The 25,220-nt window shown below is 45.9% G+C and overlaps 2 protein-coding genes across 4 annotated transcripts; one reads left to right on the top strand and one right to left on the bottom strand.

Moving 5' to 3' along the window:
• Positions 1-2,012: 2,012 nt before the first annotated feature.
• On the bottom strand, positions 2,013-12,046 carry lipg (lipase, endothelial). Of its 3 annotated transcripts, XM_069138547.1 has the most exons (11): positions 11,631-11,647; positions 7,638-7,689; positions 6,205-6,395; positions 5,783-5,962; positions 4,732-4,843; positions 4,422-4,640; positions 4,032-4,274; positions 3,723-3,843; positions 3,041-3,268; positions 2,842-2,946; positions 2,013-2,735 (listed from the first exon to the last, which is right to left on the bottom strand). In XM_069138547.1, exons 3-11 carry the CDS (start codon positions 6,325-6,327, stop codon positions 2,723-2,725), a joined length of 1,344 nt encoding a protein of 447 aa, XP_068994648.1. In that variant the 5' UTR covers positions 6,328-6,395; positions 7,638-7,689; positions 11,631-11,647; the 3' UTR covers positions 2,013-2,722. The 3 variants fall into 3 exon arrangements, with proteins under 3 accessions (XP_068994648.1, XP_068994646.1, XP_068994647.1); XM_069138545.1 differs by lacking the exon at positions 7,638-7,689 and having other exon boundaries at positions 11,631-12,046; XM_069138546.1 differs by lacking the exon at positions 11,631-11,647 and having other exon boundaries at positions 7,638-7,945.
• LOC138191631 (E3 ubiquitin-protein ligase KCMF1-like) lies at positions 10,951-23,413 on the top strand. The gene is made up of 7 exons (XM_069138548.1): positions 10,951-11,089; positions 13,407-13,574; positions 16,125-16,264; positions 17,986-18,087; positions 19,585-19,765; positions 19,890-20,202; positions 21,379-23,413. Exons 1-7 carry the CDS (start codon positions 11,074-11,076, stop codon positions 21,704-21,706), a joined length of 1,248 nt encoding a protein of 415 aa, XP_068994649.1. The 5' UTR covers positions 10,951-11,073; the 3' UTR covers positions 21,707-23,413.
• The last annotated feature ends 1,807 nt before the right edge of the window (positions 23,414-25,220 follow it).

Here is a 25,220-nt window from a genome sequence, read left to right as displayed (position 1 = left end):
GCTTGGCATTCTGGTTTTGCTTTTTATGCGCCTTTTAACAATAAGTCTGACAAGCTATTCAGAAGGTCCAGTTATAGAAAAGAGGCTTTAATGAACAAGCTGGCAGTGACTAAAGAGGTTGTGGTTTCAATATTCTGCAGACAGATAGTATCAAGGGTGTGAAGATATTTCATGACTGTGAAACTAAAGTGAGTCACTAAAGCAACTCTGGGTGTTATCTTGGTTATTGTCGGGGCACAGCACCTCCACGTTCTCAGTCACAGAAAGGCTGGTTGGGTTCCTGTACAGAGGGTTGTGTGTTTTGGGGGAGAAAGGTCAGCAGATTGTCACGAGAGCAAAACAAAGAACTGAAGATGATTACATCAAGCACTGAAGATGCTGTCTAACAGCAAAGAGCTGGCAGACAGCAGCAACACCCACCTGATGTTAGCATAGTTGAAGACATTCCTCCTCTTACTGAACTTCCAGACGTTTCCTGAAACATGGTAGGGCAGAGGAGGATATGAAACGAGATACGTGGTCCCATTTTCCTGACATGTTTAGGAGCAAAATGAACATGAAAAGACAAGGAAGTTGCCACTTCACTGCTTCATGCTCCAACAATGCAGGTGTGTCATTACAGCTCAGGAATGTTTGTGGCAATAATGGACTGCCACTACTCGCAATCTAAACAATAATTTACACAGAGGCTTTACTGTATGTTGAAAGGTGGGATTACTACTGGACAATGTGAGTCCATGTGTAAACACGTGTAACAACAACTTAAAAGATAGAAAAAGTCAGTACTGAGAACTGCTCCACTATTATTATTCAGATTTCCTCTTAAGCCAGAAGGTTTGTAATGTTGCATATTTATTTATAAGCTCTCTAGTTTAGAAGGAGCAGTGTTGAGGTGGGATAAACGAGCTTCTGTTAAATGAGAAGGCCTTAAAAAGTTGGAAGATGATTCTAGCAGAACACAAAGAAAGACCAACAGATCCTATCCTTGATAGGAGTTGAATCAAACAATACATCTGCATGAAGCTCAGATATCTGTTGGTCTATCTCATCCAGCTGTCTAATTGGTCTATCTCATCCAGCTCCAAAAGAAAAAGTTTAAAAAACAAAACTTCTTTTTTCTTTGGAGCCTTCTTCTCTGAAACCACGACCTCTTGCTTAAGTTCAGGTTTCTTGCCCGTAGAAAACAACTGCTCCGTCTTGCAGACCTCGTCCTTCAGTGTCCTCACCTTGTAGATTTTGTGTGTGGAGGACCTGACTAACCTCTCTCTCTGTATTTGTTCTAGGAGTTTGATTACAAGTTGTGACATGCTCATGAGTTCACGTGTTTTCTGACATTTATGGAAATGGGAATTACCATGGAAGCGCATTTTTTCATTTGATGTTAAACTAATATATTGTAATTTTACATCTGAGGAAAATGTTGATCATCCCAACAGCCTCATCTTTTCTCTCTATGCCTTTGCATTTCCTGCATTACGTTACCCCCGTTAGCTTGCTAAATTTTTAGCCTCTGTGGCTTCTAGACACTGTCCAGTCTGCCATTGCCCAGCAACAGTAGTTTTACAAATTAACAGCTTGAATGCCAAGCATACGGTGCACACGACTTCTCATGTGGTAATCACAAGGTCACAAGTTCCATTTAAACACAGCATAAATCACAGAGCCTTGAGTTTCTTAAAACACAAACCTCAAGAAGGGACTGTTCACATGCTGCCTAATATATCCCACCTCTTCACAGGTGCACTGCGATAAGATAATCAGTGTTAGCCACATCACCCGTGAGCGGTTTTAATGTTGTGGGTTACCAGTGTATACAGTGGCATTTCATTGTCACATAAATTGTTGATGAAAGTTGTACAGGGCTGAGGTTGTAAGAATGAAACATGTTTGGATTAGTGAAACATCAAAATCAAATTTAAATTTTCTCATCTTGAAAATCATCACTTGCATGTTGCAGATATCTTGAGGCACACTTCCATCCTGACGGTTAAAAAGGATTGACAAAGGCAACATTTTCTACAAATAACAGGTGAATTTATTTTTCAAAAAACGTATTTACATTATGTACACGCACCCCCAAAATAAGCCACATACATCAACACTATGCACAAAACCTCAGAAAAAAACATATGCAGTGAGATCTGGTATCTCCTTCAGTTTTACAGTGTATCAGTAATCTCTCACAGCAGAAAGGCACATGTTTTGGTCACAACAGGCACAAACACGCACATTAACATGCACACAAATACTGCATCTGGAAAACAACTCATTCAACATGTGCTTCATTATGGGATGTGCTCTGATAAATAACGTTGGTCTGGCAGTGCTTCCGTTTTTTTCATAAATAAAAAATATATTTAAAAATGTACAGTACAGGGACTACTATTGCCGATGTGCATCCACTGGCACAGATCTGTATTCTACTTCACTAGTCAACACAAAAGGAACGTTCTGTAATTCCTCCGCAATCTCAGTGCATCTCAGGACTGCCACCGCTTCCAGCCTACACACCATTTTTAGAGTTGCGTTGCATTGCTGGACAGACCGCCATAGTCCTCATCTCCAGAAACTTTCCAGTCTTCGACCTGAAGCCCTTCACCATGTGCTGACAAATCCTCCTATGAAAAGTGCTCAGAGAGAGAGAGAGAAGGCCGTGCTTCTCTCAGATCCACGTTGGGTCCCCCATGGTGACGGGGCATTGGTTGTTGGAAGTGCTCAGTTGTTACATGGGCAGCCTGTTGATCAGAAACAGATTAAATCACACACCATACTACAGCTCTTTCTTAATTTACATTTGCTTGAAATCGTTTTTCCAATGCATAGTTTGAACACGTTTCGTACCGTTTTCTTGGTTTCACTTCCCAGCCATCGCGACATTTTATGAAACTTATCGATTCCCCGGGTGAGATTTCCGTTTTTGAAGGGTCTTGGGCACAGAAAGTAAACCTGTAACAACAAAGCAACAGACCAGAGTGAGAATCCCAATTCTTCACTGCGGCAAACGTTTGGCCACCATACAGCGTTTCACCCCTCTGCTTACTTTTTCTGCGTTTCTCCAGCTTTCACACGAATCCGACGAACTTCCAGCACCGGCTTAGGAGGCCTGGTGTTCCAGGCCCAGAATGTCTTCTTGATGTTCTTCCACACAGAGTTCCAGGATTCAGAGTTTCCTTCCCAACTCAGACGGATCCTCAGCAGGTCACCGATATCCTCCTCAGTAAACACCAAGAAGGTGTTTGTCAGGTTCAGACCGACAGTCTCATCATGGCTGGAGAAAAGGGAAGAGACATGAAGGTAAATAAGAAAACTGAAGCCAGAAGTTCTAGCAGGTGTGCGCTCAAGTCTGATATTTTATTTCTGCATTGTTTAAAACTAAACAGAGTGACTAAAGTAGACACCACATGCTGGACAATATGAGAAGCCTGTCAGATTGCTGACTCACTGCCATGCCATGCTTTTACATTTATGGAAACTTGAACTGAAACGGTTCCTCCTTCGGTCTGAGGTCGTTGCAAATCTATGTGACTGACACTTTGAGAAGGTCAGTGCAAATTAGACTCAAGTTCAAATTCCAAATTTATATTGCAGCAGGCAGGGCAGCTACGAGGCTGTACATATCAGAGCATAGGAGCTTAGCCACTGCGGTGATTTTATACAAAGTCACGGTGAAGTGCTGAGAAAAGACTGGTTTTACAAGGAAAGGATTTAGAGTTGGAACTTACACGTCCACAAATATATTTGCTGTGTCATTATGGCCGCCATACAGCTTGACATGGAAGGTGGGGTCTGCATTGTCTGCCTGTTTTCTGTTGAACACGTGCATCTTCATCTGGTAGTGGTAACCTTAAAAAGAAAACAGAGTTTATGGTTTTTTTTCCCCCACATTGGAGGACGGTACCAGTAGTACAGTTGGCAACCGTGGAATCATAAAACACTTTAGATATAGTGGTTAAAGATAAACTGGACTGCTTATCTTTTACCGTTTACCAGATGGCAGTGAATTTCCACATCATATTCTGATTGTTTCTCACCTCCGAAGGGTGTGTCAGCACGTGTCTTCAGGTACATTTTACTGTTGCGCCTCTTCCGCATCTTCCTGGTGTTGTAGCCAATGTTGTTGCAGCGGTTTTTACGGCAGCTGAGGCAGATCCCCTTCTTGAAGCGATCTGGGCCAGTGCACTGGAAGGCAAAGCTCATATGGTCCTTGTTCATCAGAGAGTCCACAAACAAGTGCACGGCTCGCTCATGTTCACACTTCATCACCTCCATGAAATCTAGAGAAATGGAAGACAGTAGGTTAAATGAGCAGCAGCTAAATGATAAAGTGTGAGATCAGGTGGAAATGGAGCATTTTCAACTAAAACAAATAAGTGCCGTTTCTAGAGATGTTCTCATTCTGGAAAGCTAAAACAAGCTCTTACTTCCTGCCACTGCCAGCACGTCACCGAGTGCACAGCCAGGCTGCACTTCACCACCATTTGGGTAGATATCAATGTCCCCAATTGGCTGCTGGATTCCAATGCTCACACCCAAAGCCTCTCGAGTGTACGTGTGCAGAACATCCACAAAGTCAGCATCGTCTGGGGAGAGGCGCCTCTTTTCCTCTACACCCTCAAACATGGGTCCTGCTGGGTCTAGACCTGAGAAATATAGAAAGTGACAGGTCAGACAAATGGGGACGCACCCTCTTTTAGGGGTGTTGTTTGTGGATTTAGTCAGCACATGACTTACCAGTGATTCTGCCAATGGTCCCTCGTACATATGTTCCTGCGTAGCCGGCCACATGAGCACCCAAACTATAGCCAATCAGGTGCACATTCTCCAGAGGCAGCTGCTGCTCATCCTGTTTGAGAAAAAAACATGCAACCCTCATATCAGCAGCTGCCACTATGAATACAAACCCACATGGACCCACAGTGGACAAATCCTGGATTTTAGCCATTGATGATGAGCTACGCCTGCAGCTGAGCCAAGCTCAGCTAACCCGAACAGAATCTACTGACGGTCCCTTCCATGCAACAGCGCCTCCACCATCTGTCTCAGGCTGAATCCGTGAAATAGTCTTTGTCTGTGTTTACAACTACGTGGCAGAATGCCTGAATCCTTCATCGCACCGCTCCAATTTTGTGACAGTCGTGCTGAATGGGAATTGTGGTCTTTTTCTCAGATGTGCTAAATAGCCTGTGATCCTTATTAAGCTCTCTGACGAGCACTGATCTAAAAAGGTATTTAAAAGCAAAACATCAAGTACACAATGCTGCGAAGATAACAGCAGAAAGAAATGAACCTGCTGCCATGGGGATGGATCAGGAGCCCCAAATATAAACACATCAGGTGTTGTGACCAAATGCATATTTAACATACCATTTCACTTCTCACGCAGATCTACAGTTCTGTTGTGCTCACAAAAGTCTATTGTCTCTTAAATTAGACCGATGGAAAGACAGAAGGGGCAGGTTTTATGGATTTTATCTTCAGCTGCTCTTCCACCACTCCTTACCTGCAGATCACACTCCAACAATCATTCAGAAAATCCATCCATCCTACATACTACAGACACCTTCTTTATAAGCTACGTCAGCAGTGACTGACTCATGCACGGAGAAACTGTGGTGTTCAGTGGATTGTTAATGTTAACTGGTTGCAGATGACACTTTCTCCATTTTCTTTATAAATTGCTAACCCCTTGTGCATTGTGTTTAATCAGTTTCAGCAGGGAACTCCAACGTGATTCATGAGAGTAAACCAAGTTTGTGACGAGTGCAAATGAGTGTGTACACACCTGAAGCCAGTTGAGCATGCCAGCGATATCCAGGCCTACGCCGAGGGTGTGGTTGACTGCATCAGGGTACAGCTGCTGTGCCATCGGCATCCAATCAACAACCACCACATTGGCCTCGCTTTCACGCTCCATTACTGCGGAGACCAGCTTGTTCATCCAGCTTTCAAACATGCCACTCATCTGATAGAAAAGAAAAAAGAAGACTCATTTATTCATTCATTCAGGCAAACTACTTTAACTTGGTGACACTGCGCGCGCGCGTGCGTGCGTACACACACACACACACACACACACACATACACACACACACACACACACACACACACACACACGATAAATTCCAACAATCAAAGCACTGGTCAGTAGGTGAGTGACCCAGATACACAAGGAGCTACATAAGAAAAACAGCATGTCAGGTTTACCGTCCAGCCGTGGATGATGAAGATAGTCTTGGCTGTAGCGTTGAAGCCACAGTCCTGCAGACAATCCTTCTTCCCAGCCTGTAGGTAGCAGCCCTCCTGCTCCAGATCGAAACTCTTCCTCATGTTGTACTTGACGGTGCCATCCAGAGCCTTGCCGTCTGTTGACAACTCATCCGATCCACTATCGTCACCTGAGGGAAAATGAAATGGCACAATATATCAGAGAAAACCAATGGAAAGCTCATTAGCTTTATTGTCCATTATCCATAACTGTCAGAAAACATGTGAACTCCTGAACATGTCACAACTCTTAACCAAACTCCTAGAACAAATGCCAACAAATACAGAGAGGTTTATTATATTCTCATCTCCTCTGGCAGTCTGATGATTACAATCACATTAAAAAGGAAAGACAAACACTGATCTGACTTCACACGCACAATCCAGCCATCATCACCCCATACTTGCAGTGGCTGATGCAGCCAATCAACCTGCTTCTGCCGCCAACATCTGCACCGACAATACCGGTTGGGTGCAAATTGGAGTGAAGACGCAGGCGCAGAGCCAAAATGTCAACGCCACCCTTCTTTCATTTCATCCTTTTTACGTAACTGCAGCCACAGCTCGTAATTATACAAGACTTTAACACACTGCTCTCAGATCTGACGCTAAAACAGTAGTTACGACATTTGACGGACGCAAGAAGTCAAGCAGAGGATGCCGACAAATTACAAGTAGAAATGAGCATATATGGAAATGTTTGGTAATAAAAATCTATTTGAAAACTGAATGTTTCAAATAATTTTTTTTTTGTGACATATTTATTTGATTTGATTCTTGATGAAGAGGATAAATCAGTCTGGATTAATCTCAGCGCAGCAGCGTCAGGTCGATTTTTAATTCCCAACATGTTAAAAGTTCGCCCAAATAGACTTTACAATGTGCACAGAAATGAACTCAACACCCACTGGTGATGGACCACACAGACCAAAATGACTGCTGGGTTGTAAAAACGGCTGCAGGGCGGCCCGTGGTAAAACGCGGATTCAGCAGAACATCTTTCCAAATAGTTCACAGACGTGGCGTTGTGTGTCATCCACTTGGAGCTTTTCTTAAAGACTCCCGCTGATCTCCCAAAAAGGACACGTCGCGGTCTTGTCTTTTAAATCCATCCCCGTTTTTTCTGGTTCGCTCTGCCCGCCACACTTGTTCCAATTTGTAATATCCCCTAATAATCTAGAAATGCTAATTAATCAACGTGCAGAAATGTGAGGTTTACGCTCCTTCCTACTTTTTCATTTATGAATTTTCACAAGCGCAAATTATGCCCTCTTGTAACCTACTTATGTGATGTTAGGTTTTAACAAATCCATTTGCGGCTGTAACACAAATTATACTAATGAATGAACAATGGACACAAAGCCATTTCTTACCTTTAAGAACAGCGTTTTCCCCAACTGCGGACGAGAAGAGCGCAGACGCACACTGTAGGAAAATCCACAGTAAAAGGGCTTTATGATTCATTTCTCGGTCACAGACGAGTGTGAAGGAATTAAAAGCTTCCTGAGAATATAAAAAAATGTCTTTTGTATTGCCGCTGGTAGCGCGTAGGTGAAGGAGTTTGAATCCAGTGGTGACAAAGAGCAACAGAGCCGGCGGTGCTTTAAGGTGCGCGGCTGTGAAAGTGCGGCTCCAGAAATATATAAACTTGCATCAAGAGTGTCATTAGAGTTTTAAATAGTTTCCCCTCTTCAGTCATCTGATCATCGGCTGATCTATGGCGGATCTTATTGGTCAAGCCCCCATTTGTTTACGTTGAAGGGCGTGGCAAATCTGAATGAACTCGTAGTAGGCATCTCACGTGTTTAACCCTTTTTGGGGTGTGTACAACTGACGCAAGCCGCCATTAGAAGCTCGGTATTGGTATGAAGGTCATGCTTTGTTGCCTAAACGGGTTTATATAATGTGTACAACTTGTCAATAAACAGTCCATGGCACCAAAGCACGCTTGAAAGGAGGAGGACGTTTTTAGAGACGCGTTTTCAAACCTTTACAGTAACAGAAACCCTCAAATTCCGTTTCCTTAGGAATTAGGAACCCAGGTTACAATCTCCCTCAGTGTGTTTCAAGGAATATTTAAAAGGCTGTGATCCGCGTTTATGTGGGGGGGGGGATGGCGAGGCACCCTCCCCCTGAAAGCATCGTCCCCTCTCTCAGCTTGGCCCGCAGCCAAACCATCAGCTTAGCTCAACGACCAGTTTCAATTGATGAGGCGAAGAATGGGCGCACTCACGCAAGGCTACAATAACACCACTGTGTTGTGTACATACATCAGTGCCCAACAGTAGGAAGTGTCACCTGCCACCCCGGCAGCCCCTGGTACCTGGCATCTTAACAGCTTTTTTTTTTAGACATATCTGCAAACAGAGTCATCCTGCAGTTTACAGTTTATGTGCACGGGGTCAATGTGTTTAACGACCCATAACGTGAGTTGCATCTGCTTTCACTCTCTATCATGTTTTTTTGTTTGTTTGTTTGTTTTTATAGTAGAAGATATTCCTCCTGATAGGAGAGTTTTTTTTTTTTTAAAAGTCCAACATTAAAACAAACAAAAAAAATATCTCTGTTTCAAAGGGAGAGTGAGAGTGTGTGACATAGGAGTGTCCAAAATAACTTGTCCTATTTTTAGCTCCAATTTATTAATAGCCATATGCTTGGGAAAGTAACACAAGGTGCATGATACTGCATCTCTGGGAGGGCACTAGAGTTCCAATGATGACAGGACACAAGCCATGAAATCTACCCTGCTCCTTCAATAGAAATGACCGCTTCATGGACCGCGGTGGTCTCCGGAGGGCGGTGGCCATTGCTCACAAGTCTGACATGCTGGAAGATGTTAGAGGAGATGATGACATTGTAAACACACTCTGGCTTAGTACAAAATTGCTCGTTGGCACGGTTGAATGTGTAACAAGATGTAAAGAGTTGTGAAAGACGGAAGTCTGAGCAACTCGTGCAAATTCTTTTCACAATAAATGAATTACTTCTGCCGGTGTTGCAGATACAGGAAACCTGAATGACATAATATATAAATGATTCATTTCAATACACACTTGTTCCAATTTACTTTCCACTTGGCTTACATGTTGTTAAACTGCTGGCAGATAAGTGACCACGAGACCACATTCAAAGGAAATTACTCAGGTATACGTGGGGGGAGGCTTTCCTTTGAAATATTATTCATAATTTGTGATAACAAGACAAATGACAGTTTTCTCTTCTGAAACTGAAACTGTAGTACCGTGTCATGGAAATGAAAGTTTACAGTTTGATGTTAATCACAAAGCAGGAATTATTGTCATCCGGTTTCAGGTAAATATGAAGACTACATTTGCCTTCAGAAGACTTGGATTCTATTTTGAGAGTACGAGATACAGCACGTTTAACCCGATAGACTTCTTACTTTATTACTTCTGTTCTCTATTCGAGGCTGAGAGTGACAATAGGCCTATAGTTCTTCAAGAAAGAAAAACAAATCCAAAGACTTCCCAGAATCAGTCTGATGTCAGACATTGGCAGATAAATTAGCCTCAAAGTTAAAGTAGCTTCCCATGCAGGGGTATTGTTATTCTTTCCATCCACACTCTCCAGCCAGCTGCAAGGTTTGAGTGCCAGTTTGATTCTCCACTGACCTGTCCTGGTTTTGCTCCACGAGGTCTGCCTGGCAAGACCCAACAATGGGGCACTGTGAAATACTAAAACAAAGTAGACGCAGGTAGGTGGCTCTGCGGGGAGAGCAGAACCCGTGTAATTTTAACATCTTTATCTAGTGTAGCTTTCACTCATTCCTGGAGTCTTTGTCAAGAACTTCACTTGTGAGCCAAGAAGTCAGAAGAAAGTTTGCAGTGTCTGCAAACCACAGAGCTTCATTTGTGTTAGCAGGAGCGGTTTCCAAAAATAACTCACACAAAGCTTTTAAATGGCCCTTTCTTGATTTGGGTTTAATGCAAAAAAATCTTCCACAATCCAGTTACTTTTAAAGCCATATGTGTACTTCAAATCTTCATGTTTCTCTCTGCTCTCTCTCCTTTTCAAAATGGTCATGATGGCTAAACTTGTTCCCATTACAAGTCATCAAGTCAGGGTAAAAACTTAGGAGACTGGTGTCTTATTTGATCTATTTATTGGTAAGCAGCCTACTTCAGATCGAGTTTAGACAAGTGAACGTGTGTATTGGAAGGGCTGCAAGTACGCTCTTTCTTTCTATTAAAATGCATCCTGATTTCTTTCTTTTTACGTTTGTTTAAATGAAGTATCGACATCAGAAAGCTCCATCGATGTAAGCATGTGTGCATTCGACAAGTTGATGGAAGTTAGCTGGAAGATTTCTTTTATTTGCTTAACAATGCACAAGTCAAATCATTTCGCCTTAACTTTGATCAATTCTGTGCTTTTTTAAAAAAAAAAATTTTTTGTCTCATCTGTTAAATATTATTTCAATTGATTTTATTTCAGTCGAGACTTTCCTTTGAGTCTTGGGAGATTTTTATACCGGTAAATAAAACCGCATTTTTTGTTTTGTTTTGTTTGTTTCCTGTGTAGTTTTACCAACAACACAGGTAGCTCCAGAAACCTCAGCAAACCTTCGCGACCAAACCCGGGACGACAGCGCCACCGTGCGGACGGAGCGGCGGCGCGGCGGACGGTGACACAGCAGGAGGCGGAGGAGGGCAGCGAGCCAGACCGGATCCTTCATGAGGGAAGAGGCCAGGGACAGCCAGCCAGCCCCGGCTTCTCTTCACTCCTATTATTCTGTACTACAAGCCCGCGGAGCCCGAGCAAAGGGGGCCGCGTTATAGCGTCCGTAGGATGTCCCGTCATGAAGGTAAGAAGCAGCTCGACACGGAGGACTTGAACGAAGTCCGGATTTGAGATTTAAAAAACGGTCTGACAGCGCACCGCTAGCTGAGGCTGGCTAACGTTAGCGAGCAAGGTTGCAGAGGAACATTTTTTTTTTTTTTTTTTTTTTTTGGGGGGGTGGGGGGTGTTGTTGGGGGGGTTTGGGACGCGTTATCGACGGCCGCAAAAAAACCAGGAGTATCCGGTTCCGACGGAGCCCGCGGATCATGTTCGTGTTTCGGAACATTTCCAACACTTCGCTGATCAAAACAACGTTGACGTACAAAGCGGAAGAAGCTACGTTCGCGTTAGCTCCGCGTGCTAAAAGCTATCCGGTGATGTCGGTTAACGTCGACCGAAGAGGAGGACCGAGGAGAGGGGGGGGGGGGGGACATGAAGGAGGGCAGCGGGTCCCGGACGGGCCGGGTTGGGGAGGGGGTCGAAGCGGGTTCACGTCAGCCGGTTCGAGCCCCCCACCACCCACCGCCCCGTCCTGCTGAGAGTTGTCCCGGAGGGTCCACACTCACCTCGTCCTTGTGGCCAACCTTGTTGGACTCGGGGAGTTTCCTCCTCCTCGGTCTTTTTAAACATCGTCACCACGTGTTTTGAACTCCCCGACATCGGGAGGAGTTCAGCCGACCTCGGCCGGTCGGCCGGTCGGCTCACAGTGAAGCCGACTGTCGGTGGTTCGTCCGTGACACGTTCAGCCCGCTGCGGAGGTTCGTCGGGCCCCGGGGCGGCCTTCACGTCCCATGCTCGTCGTGTTGTTGTTGTTGTTGTTGTTGACGACTACTTTTTTTTTGTTTGTTTTTTTTTGCTGTGAAGTTATGTTCCTCTCTGATCCGTGCCCCCGTTGCGCGGCAGGATCAGGTTTGCAAAACCAGTGTCTTTTTTTCCAGCTTCCCAACTCTGAACGATGAGGGAGTTTGAAAACAGTCCGGTGTCCCAACTCACTCCGGGACAGTCCCGAAGAGCCTCGGACCCCACGTGACACGCACGGTTGAACCTTTTTTTTTTTTTTTTGTTAAACTGATCTCTGGTCTACAAGGTCCGCTGGTCGCACCTGAGTTAAAGGATAACACGTCGTCCGTGAGGAAACGTGTAATAAGTCCTCACTATGTGGGTTTTTACTACTTCAGTCATTTTGAAGACATTTCCTTTTTTAAAACGCATTTTTTTTTTTTGTGTGGAAAATATCCTTTCAAACAAACAAATCATCCGTCCGTGCCCCCTTTCACCACAGTGACGGATACTAACATTTGACTGAACTGTCATAATACAGAAAGTACGGTGAAGTCCTTGAACACAGAGATATTCTGTATCGTCATGCTTCCCCGTTCAAAACGTCAGCGTTTAAACCCAGCGTGTCCTCACGCGCGATCACTGGTGACGAGCACACTTTATCGCAAGTTCGGATGGACCTCCTCGCAAAGAAAGAACCGTCCCGTGTTCTTCATTTTTTATAAAGCTGTCCAGTTGAAGCATCCGAGCTCCCTCGCATCTCTTCTCTCGTTTAAATTTAGTATCTCGCGTACACGATCCAGTCACTACTTCACTGTGGATACCCCTGAAGTGCACACCAACTTGTTTCGGGTCCGAACGCAGCGAACGACAACTGCCCTCGAAGTCGAGTCTCACATTTCTTGTGTGGAGATTTTAAAGCTTTATTATTTATTTGAATCAACTTCTGTCACAGCCTCCGTCCAAACTCGACTTCAGTGCACGGCTTTAGTATTTACTGGACGGCGTTGTGTTTTTCAGGTGTTTGTGATGTTTTGTCGACGAGGTAAAACCTTTTGAAGAACTTTTTTTTCCTGCAGTGATCAGAGATGTTCCAGCTATAAAGAGAGAAATGCCAGGATTTTGTATCATTTATTAACTTTAGAAGGATCTCCAGCCAGACTCCACATTATCTTTCTATTTGCCAACCTTGTGTTGCCATGCTGTTAAGGTTATACAGTATCATTATTAAATAAGTATGTTTTAAAGTGAAACTGTTTTGTATTAAATGAAAATATGAAGCTGATATTCATTGGTGTTTTTTTTTTATTCATTTGTGGTAAAAAAAAATATACTTCAGTTGATTTTGATAAAGAAATCCCAGTTACATTACTTACTGTTGTGCTTAATAACAACAGAAAAGATGTAAAAACAAAATTGTTGACAGTAACAGATGAAATAATCCTTCAAAAGTAAAGTTATGGAAAACTTAAATCTTAAAATGATCAACAAACATACACCTACACGTTTTCTGACCTCTCTTTTCTCCTTTCCCTTGCCGTGTCTCCCTTTTCTTCCCTCAGGCGTGAGCTGTGATGCATGTTTAAAAGGCAACTTCAGAGGTCGACGATACAAATGTTTAATCTGCTACGATTACGATCTGTGCGCATCGTGCTACGAGAGCGGTGCAACCACAACCAGGCACACAACAGAGCATCCCATGCAGTGTATATTAACCCGAGTCGACTTTGGTAAGTACCGTTAACGTTCACGCCGTGGCTAATTTTATGAGCTGGTTGTAGAAATATGGAAAGCGTGAATTTGAGCCAGATGAGCTGTCATTTATTGATTCGGTAGCATTTAATGTCAACAGACGGATGTTGATGGTCAACTTGAAAACCCAGCAAGAAAATTCTGATGCATCTCTTTCTGCATCTCTGCAGTTTAGGTCCTCGGATTAAACACACACACACACACACACACACACTCTCTCTCTGAACTGCTTCCCACAGCGTCATCAGAAAAAAAAAAAAGAGAACGAAAAGCTTCAAATATAAATGAGGTGGAATTTTTTTTGACTTTTCCAACTTGGTACAGTGACATTTTTCTTTCTTATAACATTTAAACGGGCACTGCACAGACACCTGTCACGAGTAATCAAGAACTAGAATGTCTTGGGTTGTCATAGTTTGGTTAAAGCATTGTTGCCGGTGGTAACCTCTCCTCGGTGGCTTTAATGAGCGAGCGCAAGTGAAACGGTGAGTGCACGTTATCTTTTGCTGGCACGGGCTTTTGTTTTCGGATGGAACGGCCGTTCCCAAATGGCTCGGCAGTGACGGATTTGAGGAGGAGTTTTTTGGGAGTGTGTTAATGGGCTTCTGGGTTTGATTTATATCTACAAAACTAGAACATTATGCAGTGGCAGCAGTGGAGAGTAGACCGTACTATTGTAAATTCACTAAGTAATCATAATTTGTTAATTTAGCATTAGAGTAGGTGTTCAATTACCTCTAATGTGGGGAAATTATAGTTTTGATTAAGTGGGCCGCTACTCTTGCTTTTGGAACGACTGCTTCGACTATTATTTAATGTTCTGGTGCTATGAAATATGCTGGCATTCACCCTTTCACACACTGAAAGTGCTCTTTTACAATCCGGAGAGAAAAAAATACAAACAGCAACTGTTGCTGAAAACACAGCAGAAGGTGCGAGCTCAGAAAGAGCTCTTCATTTTGTTGTGCTATGGTCGATGTCACCGTGTACAAACGTACCTCAGTGCGGTAGAACTGACTGACGGATTGATTATTATTGTTGTGATGGCGAAATATGAGAAAAGCTGCTAGTAGAGCCATGTATTGAACTTTTTTCTAAAATAGTCTGTTGTATAGACGTGTATTGCAAGCTGCTTTCTGTAAACCACCTCTCACCATTGTCTTCATATTAATAATGAATGTGAGTAACGTGTAAGGGCTCACTTGTCATAACAAAACCTCTGAGATGTATTGCCAGACTCCGCAGATCCAATCAGCAGCTTCATGGATGCGGTTTTGCATCTTTCAGCTCATTGTTTTGGTTTTATAACGCACCGTCCTCGACCTCGTTTCCAGCAGTTGAACTTGCAACATCTTTCCTGCCCAACAACAACAACAACACAAGTCAGACAAAGGTAACAACTGGCCGGTGAACAGTGGAGCATTTATCAGCCGAAGCACCAGATATGTTCCACACGTGTTGGTGGAGACCGAAACCGTACAAGCAGGAATTTGAAAATAGGACTTTAAATAATACTTAAATTTATCGGGTGGACGCAAATATGCAACCGTTCACTGACACATTTGCTGGAACATTTTGTCAGATGATGACATGTGAAGTGTCACGTTAAAAGGTTGTTTTTCGACAACAAGAAAATCCCTTCTTGAAGTTTTAATTACAGCTGTCACTTATTAAATGGATTGTGTTGATGTCTCACTGGCTGTGGATGGCCTACTTTCATATTATCATGGTTTTCTCATATTAGCTTCTCTTCTTTGACTTTCTGTGAACTAAAGAATAAAGTTTAAAATCCTTCTCTATATATTCAAGGTCTTTAATGACTAAGCTCCATCATAGCTCAGAGACGTCATCGTGCCCTTTCATCCCAACAGTACACGTTGCTCTCGGAGGGCAGGACTACTTGTGGTTCCCAGAATTTCCAAAAGTAGAATGGGTGTTTGAGCCGTCAGCTATCAGTTCAGGAGGCAGATATCGTCTCTATTTTTAAGATCAGGCTTATAACTTTCCCAATTGATAAGTCGTATAGTTAGGTTTGGTGTCTTTTAGTAATGCTTTTATAAGCCGAGGTTGCCTGGAGAACCTCCCGTGATGCGTGAAGACGCCATTCCCTCATTTGCTTTCCATACATTTGCATTTGTAGGCCACCTCGCATATCATTTTTATTTATTTATTCATTTCTGTTTTTTTTTTTAATGTGGTCGTTTCATTTTCTCGTCGTCTTTATAACTGTAAGGTGTATATTGCACTATAAATATAATTCCATTGAATTACAGGTGGTTCCATGCGAGTAGATTTAATTATGTTTCCTGTAAAGCAGGAAGGCCAGAAATGCTGTGGTTAAGTTAGATGTGGACTTCGACGTGACTTCCCGTGTGGCTACGTGGGGTAAAATAAGCCTCTGGAAGCTTTTAACTTCCTTTGGCTGTCCTACACAAAACTTGATTCCCGCTTAGGAGGACCTCCACCTTGCAGCGAAAACACAGCAGAACATTGACACTGAATGATGTCCGATCCCTCTTCCCTCCCAGACCTGTACTATGGCGGAGAAGCCTTCTCGGTGGAGCAGCCCCAGGCCTTCACATGTCCCTACTGCGGCAGGATGGGCTACACGGAGATCTCCCTGCAGGAGCATGTGGCTGCAGAGCACACGGAGACCTCCACAGAAGTGGTAAGTCGGCGCTGAAGGTCCGCGCGCGGCCGCCCGCGAAACCTCGGCGAGATGTCGGCGCCGGTCTTAGCAGCTGGAAACATTCACGTTTGCGTCGCACGCCTGAGAATTTGATCTCAATGGAGTAACAGGAATCGGTGCCTGAGAGGGTCCGTAACATTACAGGTCCCGGCAGGTTTTGACAGCATGATGTCGTACACTTACAGCTTATTCATTGTCCCGAGCTCACGTAATCACAGTCGAAGCCCGGTTCTGATGTCAGCTCCTGTCTCTGCAAGAAAGACTAAACTACAAGTGACGTCAGGTAGACTGTTCAGCTCTATTTATAGACTAGAAAACACCGGTCTGAGCCGCCGAGAAACACTTTAAAGAACCTGAACCCAGCGGACGCTGACGATTCCTTGCGTGTCCAGTCATTTTAGATGTTTCTTGTTATTCTGATAGCTTCTGGACAACCATTCTTTTCCATTCACTTTAGAAGCTCGCTTAAATAAACTTGCGGGGTGTTAAATCAGGCTCGAAGGAGGCCGGAACTAGACTTTTACATATCGACTATCAACGATTGAAGAGACGAAGGGAGATTTATTTTTTTTTTTTTTTCCCTGTTGATTTTAATGATTGGTGACTTTTAATCAGCAGGTGAGCTGCTCCTTGTTTGCAGCAACATGTTTGCCATCCTCTTCTCTGACCAGCAGGCTGAATTTCCGCGCTCCAATATTCTGCCGTTTCTGTACGTTTCCAGCCGGCCTGTGTTTCCTGACAGGCCCAGTCAAATTTAAGGTTATCTTTTTAAATATGGCGTTGGTTATTTTTTTTTTCTTATTTTTGCCTCAACACATATACAGGGAAATGTGTCTTTTGTGCGTGTAGTCAGAGACGGAGTGATGGACGCAGTGAGAGGCTGAGAAGGAGAGCGCGAGAGGAGATCAGATCGTGGAGACCATCAGCTATCCAAAAGTCCAAACTATTATAATTCAAGGGAAATTTAGTCACAGCAGCATAGACGCACCAAAAAGGTGCACACAATATGAAAAGAATTTACAAATATGTACACATAAAATAAGATGGATAAAAATAATTATTTTAGAGAAAAAAAAAAGAGCAAAGAATATATGCACACACACAGAGACTATATACACAAAAAAAAACAAATAAAATAAGATTAAATAAATACAGCTTGGGATGAATGGAAAAGTGTCAGGTCCTATGAAATGAAATGACATGAAAAGTCATGATCATGGGGGGGGGGGGGAGGGGGGGTGACACCAAATCATTATCCTTTTAAATAAAAAAGAGGGATGTTTTGCAAATACTTGGCCTGCGTGTTCAAAGTCAACAGAGGAACGACCGCCGACTTCCCGAAGACACAAACGGCTCCCGGAGTTTCGTCTCTACGCTGCCACAGCACAGCTCGCATCGCTATCAAAAATTCGATGGCGGCGCTTCCACCAGCAAATTAAATTTAAAATCCGTCTGCGGCTTCAACTTCACATCTGTCGGTGTTTCTTCCCTCCCGGCGCGGAGCTTTCCCCCGAGACCGCATCTCCCCTTGTAATTACAGCATTCGCACCGCAGCTATTATCGATCTCCGCGTCGGTTCGAGAGGACGGCGCTCCGACTGGGGAACGTTGAACGTGCGGTGAAATGTGCTGACTTGACGCGTCCTCCCTGTCCCCGTCCCCCTGTCCCTCCCCCCTCTCTGTCCTCCCTCCATCCTCCAGATCTGCCCCATATGTGCAGCACTGCCAGGCGGCGACCCGAACCATGTGACGGATGACTTCGCTGCTCACCTCACACTTGAACACAGAGCACCCAGAGACTTGATATCCTTTTCATGTGCCGGTCGCGCCTCCACAGACACGACCGCAACCAGCCGGAGAAAACGAGGAAAAACCAGTTCAATTGACTTTTTCCTCTCTTTGCGACAGGAAGCGCTCCAGACGGATTTGTCAGTTTAAAGACGAGCGCGTCGCGGAGGCGTCCGTTCGCCGAGAGACCTGACATTTGTTGACATTTTGCTGACGGCGTCAAAAGCCTCCTGCGGTAGTTTTCTAAATCGCCAAGCTGGGTGAGCGGAAATGTCAAGAGCGCGTGTGCGCGCGCGCGCGCGGTGATGAATTTGTGGCTGATTTGAACTGAATGAAGCGTCCCCGCGCCGCGAAGGACAAACTCGGGATCAATTAGCCGTTGCCGGTCCGACGCGTCCCGGTGTCTTCAGAAGTGCCCGTGCGGCCTCGTCCTCCCGTCTCCTCCGACCTCCCGGGTGAACGGCACCGAGAGGAAGCGCTGCGTTTACCGCATCGGGAAATGTGTGGCTAAACAACAGATCCATTGTTTTGTTTTTCTTCAATTTGGGCTTTTCTCCAGGCGCCAAAGGTAAATCGTACGACGTGGTCCACCGCGGCGGCTTTGGAGTTTGAACGGTTTGCTGAGACGTACCGATCCAGTCGCGGGCTGATATTGACGCTGATTAAATGGATCCGACGTGTCGTGACCAGACTTCTCACCTTTTGTCTTTGTCAACATTTCCACGCCGACACGGCTCAAGCTGTGCAGCGTCTGCGCCCGATGTCCGCACGACTAAAAGCGTTTTCAACCCTTTAAACGCCGAGTTTACAAACTGCAGCGGGGTCGGCAGAAGGTCGTGTTGTGGTCCGGGCGAACGGAAACGGGACGCTTTGGAAAACCACGAGCCGCGTCGGCCTCCTGATTGGTTGCGATCGGTCACGGGACGGAGGCGTCCTTCGCCGACTCCTCACGCTTCGGCCGCAAAAAGCTGTGTGTTTTTTTTCCCCCCGCTATTAGTCGTATTCACTCAGTCGCACGAGGTCACCGGTGAAACTTCTATCGCCACAACAGTCCCGGGCCTCACCGTACCGTCCATTTAAAATGTCTCCTACGGGTTTTTAGCCTGTGAAGTGCTCCCGATTTTAGAGTGAGGAAAAGACATTAAAGAGCATCGGACAGACGCCCAGCTTTTGTTTAGCCGGCGTGACGACGTGAGAGAGAGCAGCGTGCAAATATGTCGATTGCAGCCGGTTCAGAGTTGTTGTTTTTTTTACAGGAGACTCGTCTTCGCGCCGCAAGTTTAACAATCAGTTCCTCGTAATTTTACACGCAAAAAAAAAAAAAAAATCCTCAACATTTGCCGACGCGAGAAAGATTTACAACATCGTAAAATGTCTTCGGGTCGTCGGTTGAACAAAAACGAGCAAATCCACAATGACAGCGATTTTATATTTTTTTTAAATTTTTTTATTTTTATCAGCGATGCAGCGCTTGTCACGCTCTCGATGTTGTTCCTTGACGGCCGGCGTCACGACGAGTCCAGCGGGGTGCGGCACGTGAGGCGGATGTTTCACCCGGGCCGCGGTTTAGGGGGTCCGCGAGCCCGCAGGTCTAACATGCATTTCACCAGCAGCACCACAGGGGGGCTCTCCACCAGTCAGAGCTCCTCACAGAGCTCCAACTACAGCAGAGAGGCCATGGACCCCATAGCAGGTCAGTCTCACACACACACACACACACACACACACACACACACACACACACACACACACACACACTCCGTCGTGATCCTCGTCTCAGACAGCTCTCTCTTGTCTTTGTGCCCCCCCCCCTCCAGAGCTTCTGTCCCAGTTGTCGGGGGTGCGGCGTTCGGCGGGAGGCCAGCTCAGCTCCGGCCCCTCCGCCTCCCAGCTCCAACAGCTTCAGATGCAGCTCCAGCTGGAGCGGCAGCAGGCCCAGGCGGCGCGGCAGCAGCTGGAGACCGCCCGAAACGCCACCCGGGGGGGCGGCCGAGCCAACGCCATCCTCAACAGCAATTCGGCCGCCGCCAACCCCAACGCCAACCACAACACCAACCCCAGCCCCAACCCGGCTCCGCCCGAGCCCAGCGCGCAGCACACCGCACATAGCTCCCAGTTTCTACTCAGCAGGTGAGGCCGTCGGTCTTCGCGACCCCTCCCTTCCGCTCAAATAAGCGCTCCCTGTTCCCGTTCGAACCTCCGGCGTGCCGGATCGAGGCGGTCCGCCGCCGGCGTGTTGCGTTTATCGCCGTCTTAACAAATGCGTGGAACGACCCTCGCGAAGCGGGCGTTGGGACAGTTTTCCTTGCCAGAAGAGTTCCCCCGACCGGCTTCGAAGACTCGGCTCCGTATTTCATTTTAAATTCCGGCCGCTCAACGTTCGGCGGACGGTGCGCGGCGGCAACGATTCACTTCGTTTGAGACGTCGCTCCGGAGCACGACGGGAGGTTAGAAACTCCGCGGGGCACCTCGGAGTCTAGATTTAGGAGCAGGGGCGTTTTTTAAAACAACAAAAAAACAAAAAATTTGGACGTCGGCGGGGGGGGGGGGTGTCCGGTCCGCGTCTCACCCGTGTGGACGTTGGGACGAGACACGCAGGGGGAGAGAAGCCGCTCCGCTGCGACGCTCCGAGGGGAAACGTCCTGCGAACAAACCGAGCCGTGGTGCCACCGTCCCGCGCGACTCGTTGGAAACGCACGAGTGCCCCACCCTCAACGACACCGTTGTCGCTCCGCGTCACCTCCACCCGCCACATTTAACTCCCCGCCAACGTTTCACGCGTTAAAAGTCCACGATGAGACCGGAAATGTGCACCAAAAAAATAAACGACAACAACAACAAAACCAACCCCACGTGTAAGTCGGGCGTCGGCGGGGAACGAGCCGGAGTATTTATACGAGCCGGAGTATTTATACGAGCCGGAGTATTTATACGAGCCGGAGTATTTATACGAGCCGGAGTATTTATACGAGCCGGAGTATTTATACGAGCCGGAGTATTTGCTCACGAAGGTCCCGGCTGCGCTCCGCTCACACAAAACGGAAGCCGTCTCTGAGCTTTTCGTCGTATGACGTAATGATCCGGTGTCCGATGTAGCTTACGGACTTTTTTTTTTTCCGTGAAGAAGGAGGAGGAGGAGGAGGAGGAGGAGGAGGAGGAGGAGCAGTAGTGTAGTTTTGGTGTCTACGACATGTCTGCAAGGCTTCTACAGGTTGTTGTCCGTCCACTGCCGTTGCCCCGTTGATACCCGGCTCCCTGTTGTGATCACGTGTCTGTCCGTCCCCCGTCCCCCCCGTTGTCCCGCAGGCTGAGCGAACCGCGGCTGTCCGAGGCGGAGCGGCAGGCGTGCGAGGCCCAGTGGGCCGACCGGAGCCTGTTCGTGACGGAGCTGCTGCTGTCCACGCTGCTGCCCGACGAGGACGCCTCGGCCTCCTCCTCCGAGGACGAGGATGACTGTCACGGCCCGTTGCGGAATTTCGCCGACTTCGAGGCCATGGGTTGTGTTGAGGTCATGACCTTGGACGTGGCGCTGGAGAACCTCAACCTGAAGGAGATGACCCCGGCCAGCAAGACCACCAAAACGACGACTAAGACGGCGCCGACGAAGAAAGAGCCTCCCGCGCCGCCCCTTTGATGACATGGCCGCCCCCCCCACCCCCCACCCTATACCCCCCCACCCTATACCCCCCACCCCTCCTACCCCCGTCCCCTTCAGCCACCGTTGTAACTGGCCGACCGCCGAGTCGGTCTGACTGCCAATGGATGACAAAAAAAGACTGCAGTTCTTTTTGGCTTATTTTTCTTTTCTTTTTTTTGTTGTTGTTGTTGTTGTTGTTTTTTTGTTTTTGTTTTTTTTTCTCCTCCTCTCAGTGATTGTCATTTCAGCTCCGTCGCTCCTCACTCCACCCCATGTTTTACGTTGTGTACATTGAATAAAAGTAGTGAGACGAGAGAATGTGAAAGCGAAGCAAAGCGGAAGGCGAGCCAGCGATGGCGGGCGCGTGAGAGAAAGGGGGGAAAAAAAAAAAGAAAAAAAAAATAGAACTATATAAATATATTATAGAAAAATCTATATGAAAGCTGATAATCAACTCCACATAACCCGTGTTTCCTCTTAGCGGAGAGCAAAAGCGTAGTTTAGCCCGTTTTAAGAAACCCGTCACCCACTCACCGAGGGAGAGGAACCGACAGCCTCTCCGCTAAAAAAAAAAACAAAACAAAACAAAACAAACAAACAAACCGCTGCTGTGTATTTATAGTTGTGAATTAAAGAAGTGCTTGGATGGTTTACCACAACTTAAGCATGAGCTTAAATCACCACGTGCCCATTTTGAACTGCACAGTCACCAGACGGGGAGGCCTTTTGCTTCTTTCTTTTTTTTTTTGGGTTCGGACACCCGAGGAAACTCCACGAGCGAACGGTGCCGAGTGCCACGTCGCTGGCATTTTGCGCGCACACACACACACACACGCGCACGCGCACACGCACCGACTGACGGCCGCGTTCGGTTAACCTCCACCGTCCAGTCTCCCCCCCCCTTCCCCCTCCCCCTCCCCCTTTTTGCGTGACATCACCTGTTTTGGGTCATGTGACCATTTGCTTTATATCGACTGGGCACTTTGGTTTCGAATCGCATATCCGGCGTCCCGTTTGCGTACACTACAGATGCTCGACGCGAAAGCGATGCGCCACTCGGAGGCAAAACGGAGAGAGAGAGAGATGAAAGCGGCCTCTCGAGCGTGACCATTTTTCAGGCCTTTTTTTTTTTTTTTTTTCTAACATGGAAGAAACACAACCCTGGTCTTCATACGGTTGTTCTTTTTTCTTTTTCTTTTCTTCGTTTTCCCTCTCCTCCTCCTCCTCCTTCCTCCTTCCTCCTCCCTCCTCTCTTTTACGGAAGACCAGATCCTCCTTTCTCAAAGCTTTCCTGTGATCTGAAAATTGAACCTCCTCTCCATTACTCATGAATGCAAAAGATTTACTCACGTGACTTGAAGGAGAGAATACCTGTATTGCTCTTTCCATTCATTTCTCTCGGTCTAAAAGATCTCGGTATGCCTCCACCGCTACCTGAAGAAATGCAATGTATGGTTTTTTTTTGGCTCATCGGACGAGTCAAATCACAGGGTAAAAAAAAAACAACAAAAAAAAAACAACCTTTCAGTTTGGAGGACAATAAAACTGTTTTTGGATGGAAATGAACTAACCCAATCCTGCTCTCTGGTTTGTGTTTCTTTTCTTTTTTGTTTTTTTTCTTTCTTTTTCTCAGTTGCTTAACTTCTTTGCGAGCATGTACAGAATATGGTACGAATAAAGAGCTTATCCTCCAGGTGGAGCTCAGTCGGTCTCCTCATGTGATGCATGTCCTCCTCCACAGCATTGACACGCTCCGCCGAAGGAAGCGCGGGACATATTTACATTTAAACGCACCCGAGACTTGAGACTCGATTCCAAATTCAATTCCTTACTCAAATCTGGGAACTCTAAACTAAACCCCGACATGAAGGAGCAGATCTAAAGTGCGGGACTTTAACTTCTGTGTGTGAATGTCTGTTGATTTTTAACCCTTTAAACACAGGAGCCGTGTCTCAAATCACAAACTTCCCTTAGTACACTTTATGATTTTTTATTTTGTATTTTTTCAGAGGATGTAGTTTGTGGTGCCGTTTAATTGTTTAGCATCTAATATAATCAACTTTAAAAACCGACACCAATTCAACGGCACCGTAAAGTGGAACGAACGCGTCTCTTATTGTGGAGCTAAACCGGGCAACGAAGGACGAAACGCGCAAACACTCTCCGCGCCAAATGGTTCGCCCCGAGGCGGTTCCGCTCCGACCCGAGTCCGGCCGCGTCTCTCCTGGCAGGAAGAACAAAAATCAATTAAATCGAGAGCGATGTTCGTTATTCACAAAAATCTAAATGCCAAAACGCAGCAAGAACAGCCACGTGGGTGAAATCCAGCCCGTTTGCCACATTGACGTGGACGTGCGATGAGAACACGACACCGAAGGAACCAATAGAACAACTTCTGGACCTTTTACGAGCTGCAAAAATCATGAAGATCAGCTTTCGAGAACTTTAAACGTCAGTGTTGATGATCCCAGGCCAAGCAGGATCTGAATATCACACTCCGCTTACTCTGCAGGAAAAGTCTTTCCGAGGAGCCTGGACGTCCCACGTGTTGTAAACCCAGATTTGGTACAACCCCTCAGCTGCTGCTTTTTTTTTTTTCTTCTTCTTCTTCTTCTTCTTCCAAGAATAGAGTGGAATAAAGTGATTTATTTAAGCATCGGGACAAATGAACTGCAGTGAGATTATTTTCTATTCCGTTTCATTTTAATCTCTTCATCTCCCTGCAGAGGATGGAAATGAAAAGTGTGCTGAAGAGCCAATTCAAAATGAAGGGTGCGAGACCACAGCGATGCAACACATTTTAACGTGAAAGGAAGTGGTTCAGATTCTCGTCTTCAATGGTTGTGAATGTCATTTAAAAAAAAATTTAAAAAAAAATGGTCCAGACTGGATTTTATTACATTTAAAAAATTTAAAAAAAACAAACAAGCAAAACGGAATGCGTGGAGTTAAACCTGTAAAGCAGATTGAAAAACAGGAAGGTTAAAATGTTCATTTTTATTATCGAGGTGAGGCTTGGTGGAGGTCGGTGAGGACTCGCGGTCTGACCCCCCCCCCCCCCCCCCTCCCGTGATGACGTTTTTAAGTCCCGTGCAGGAGCCACATTTGATCCCGCAGCTTCAGGAGCTTCCTGTTGTCAGTTAAGACGAGAGCCCCAAATTAAATGAGCAATATGTCCGAATGAGCGCAAAAGCCCCCCTGACAGCGGGGAGCCTCCGGTTCCCTCTTTTCTTGTTGTCGGTGACCGGTTTGAAAACGGAAACCGTCATCCCCTCTGGACGTAAACGGTGTCGCTCGCAAAGAGTGCGGCCTGAAAAGATCTGGCAGATTCATTCCGATTTGAAAGAGGTCGGTTGATGTAGGAAACCAAAATGCCACGCAAAGTGTGCGCGGGTACTCAATTACTCTTATTTAGAATCAATTTTGAGGTACTCGAGTATTTCCATTTGATGTCACTTTATACTCCGCTGCATTCCAGAGAGGAATATTGGACAAGCTTTTCAAATAAATT

The sequence above is a fragment of the Embiotoca jacksoni genome, unplaced genomic scaffold, assembly GCF_022577435.1.
Source record: "Embiotoca jacksoni isolate LCO1_2020_lvr unplaced genomic scaffold, fEmbJac1.0.p SCAF_8, whole genome shotgun sequence".
Taxonomy (NCBI): domain Eukaryota; kingdom Metazoa; phylum Chordata; class Actinopteri; family Embiotocidae; genus Embiotoca; species Embiotoca jacksoni.
The sequence above is the reverse complement of the archived record's forward strand: the minus strand, read 5'-3'. Positions and strand labels throughout refer to the sequence as shown.

Coding starts and splice junctions, on each gene's coding strand:
- LOC138191631 (XM_069138548.1), top strand. Junction 13,575..16,124: donor ATTAACCCGAGTCGACTTTG/GTAAGTACCGTT, acceptor CTTCCCTCCCAG/ACCTGTACTATGGCGGAGAA. Junction 16,265..17,985: donor CGGAGACCTCCACAGAAGTG/GTAAGTCGGCGC, acceptor TCCATCCTCCAG/ATCTGCCCCATATGTGCAGC.
- lipg (XM_069138545.1), bottom strand. CDS start 11,724: ATGTCGGGGAGTTCAAAACACGTGGTGACGATGTTTAAAAAGACCGAG. Junction 4,641..4,731: donor GACCATTGGCAGAATCACTG/GTAAGTCATGTG, acceptor TATATTTCTCAG/GTCTAGACCCAGCAGGACCC. Junction 4,275..4,421: donor CGTGCTGGCAGTGGCAGGAA/GTAAGAGCTTGT, acceptor CCATTTCTCTAG/ATTTCATGGAGGTGATGAAG.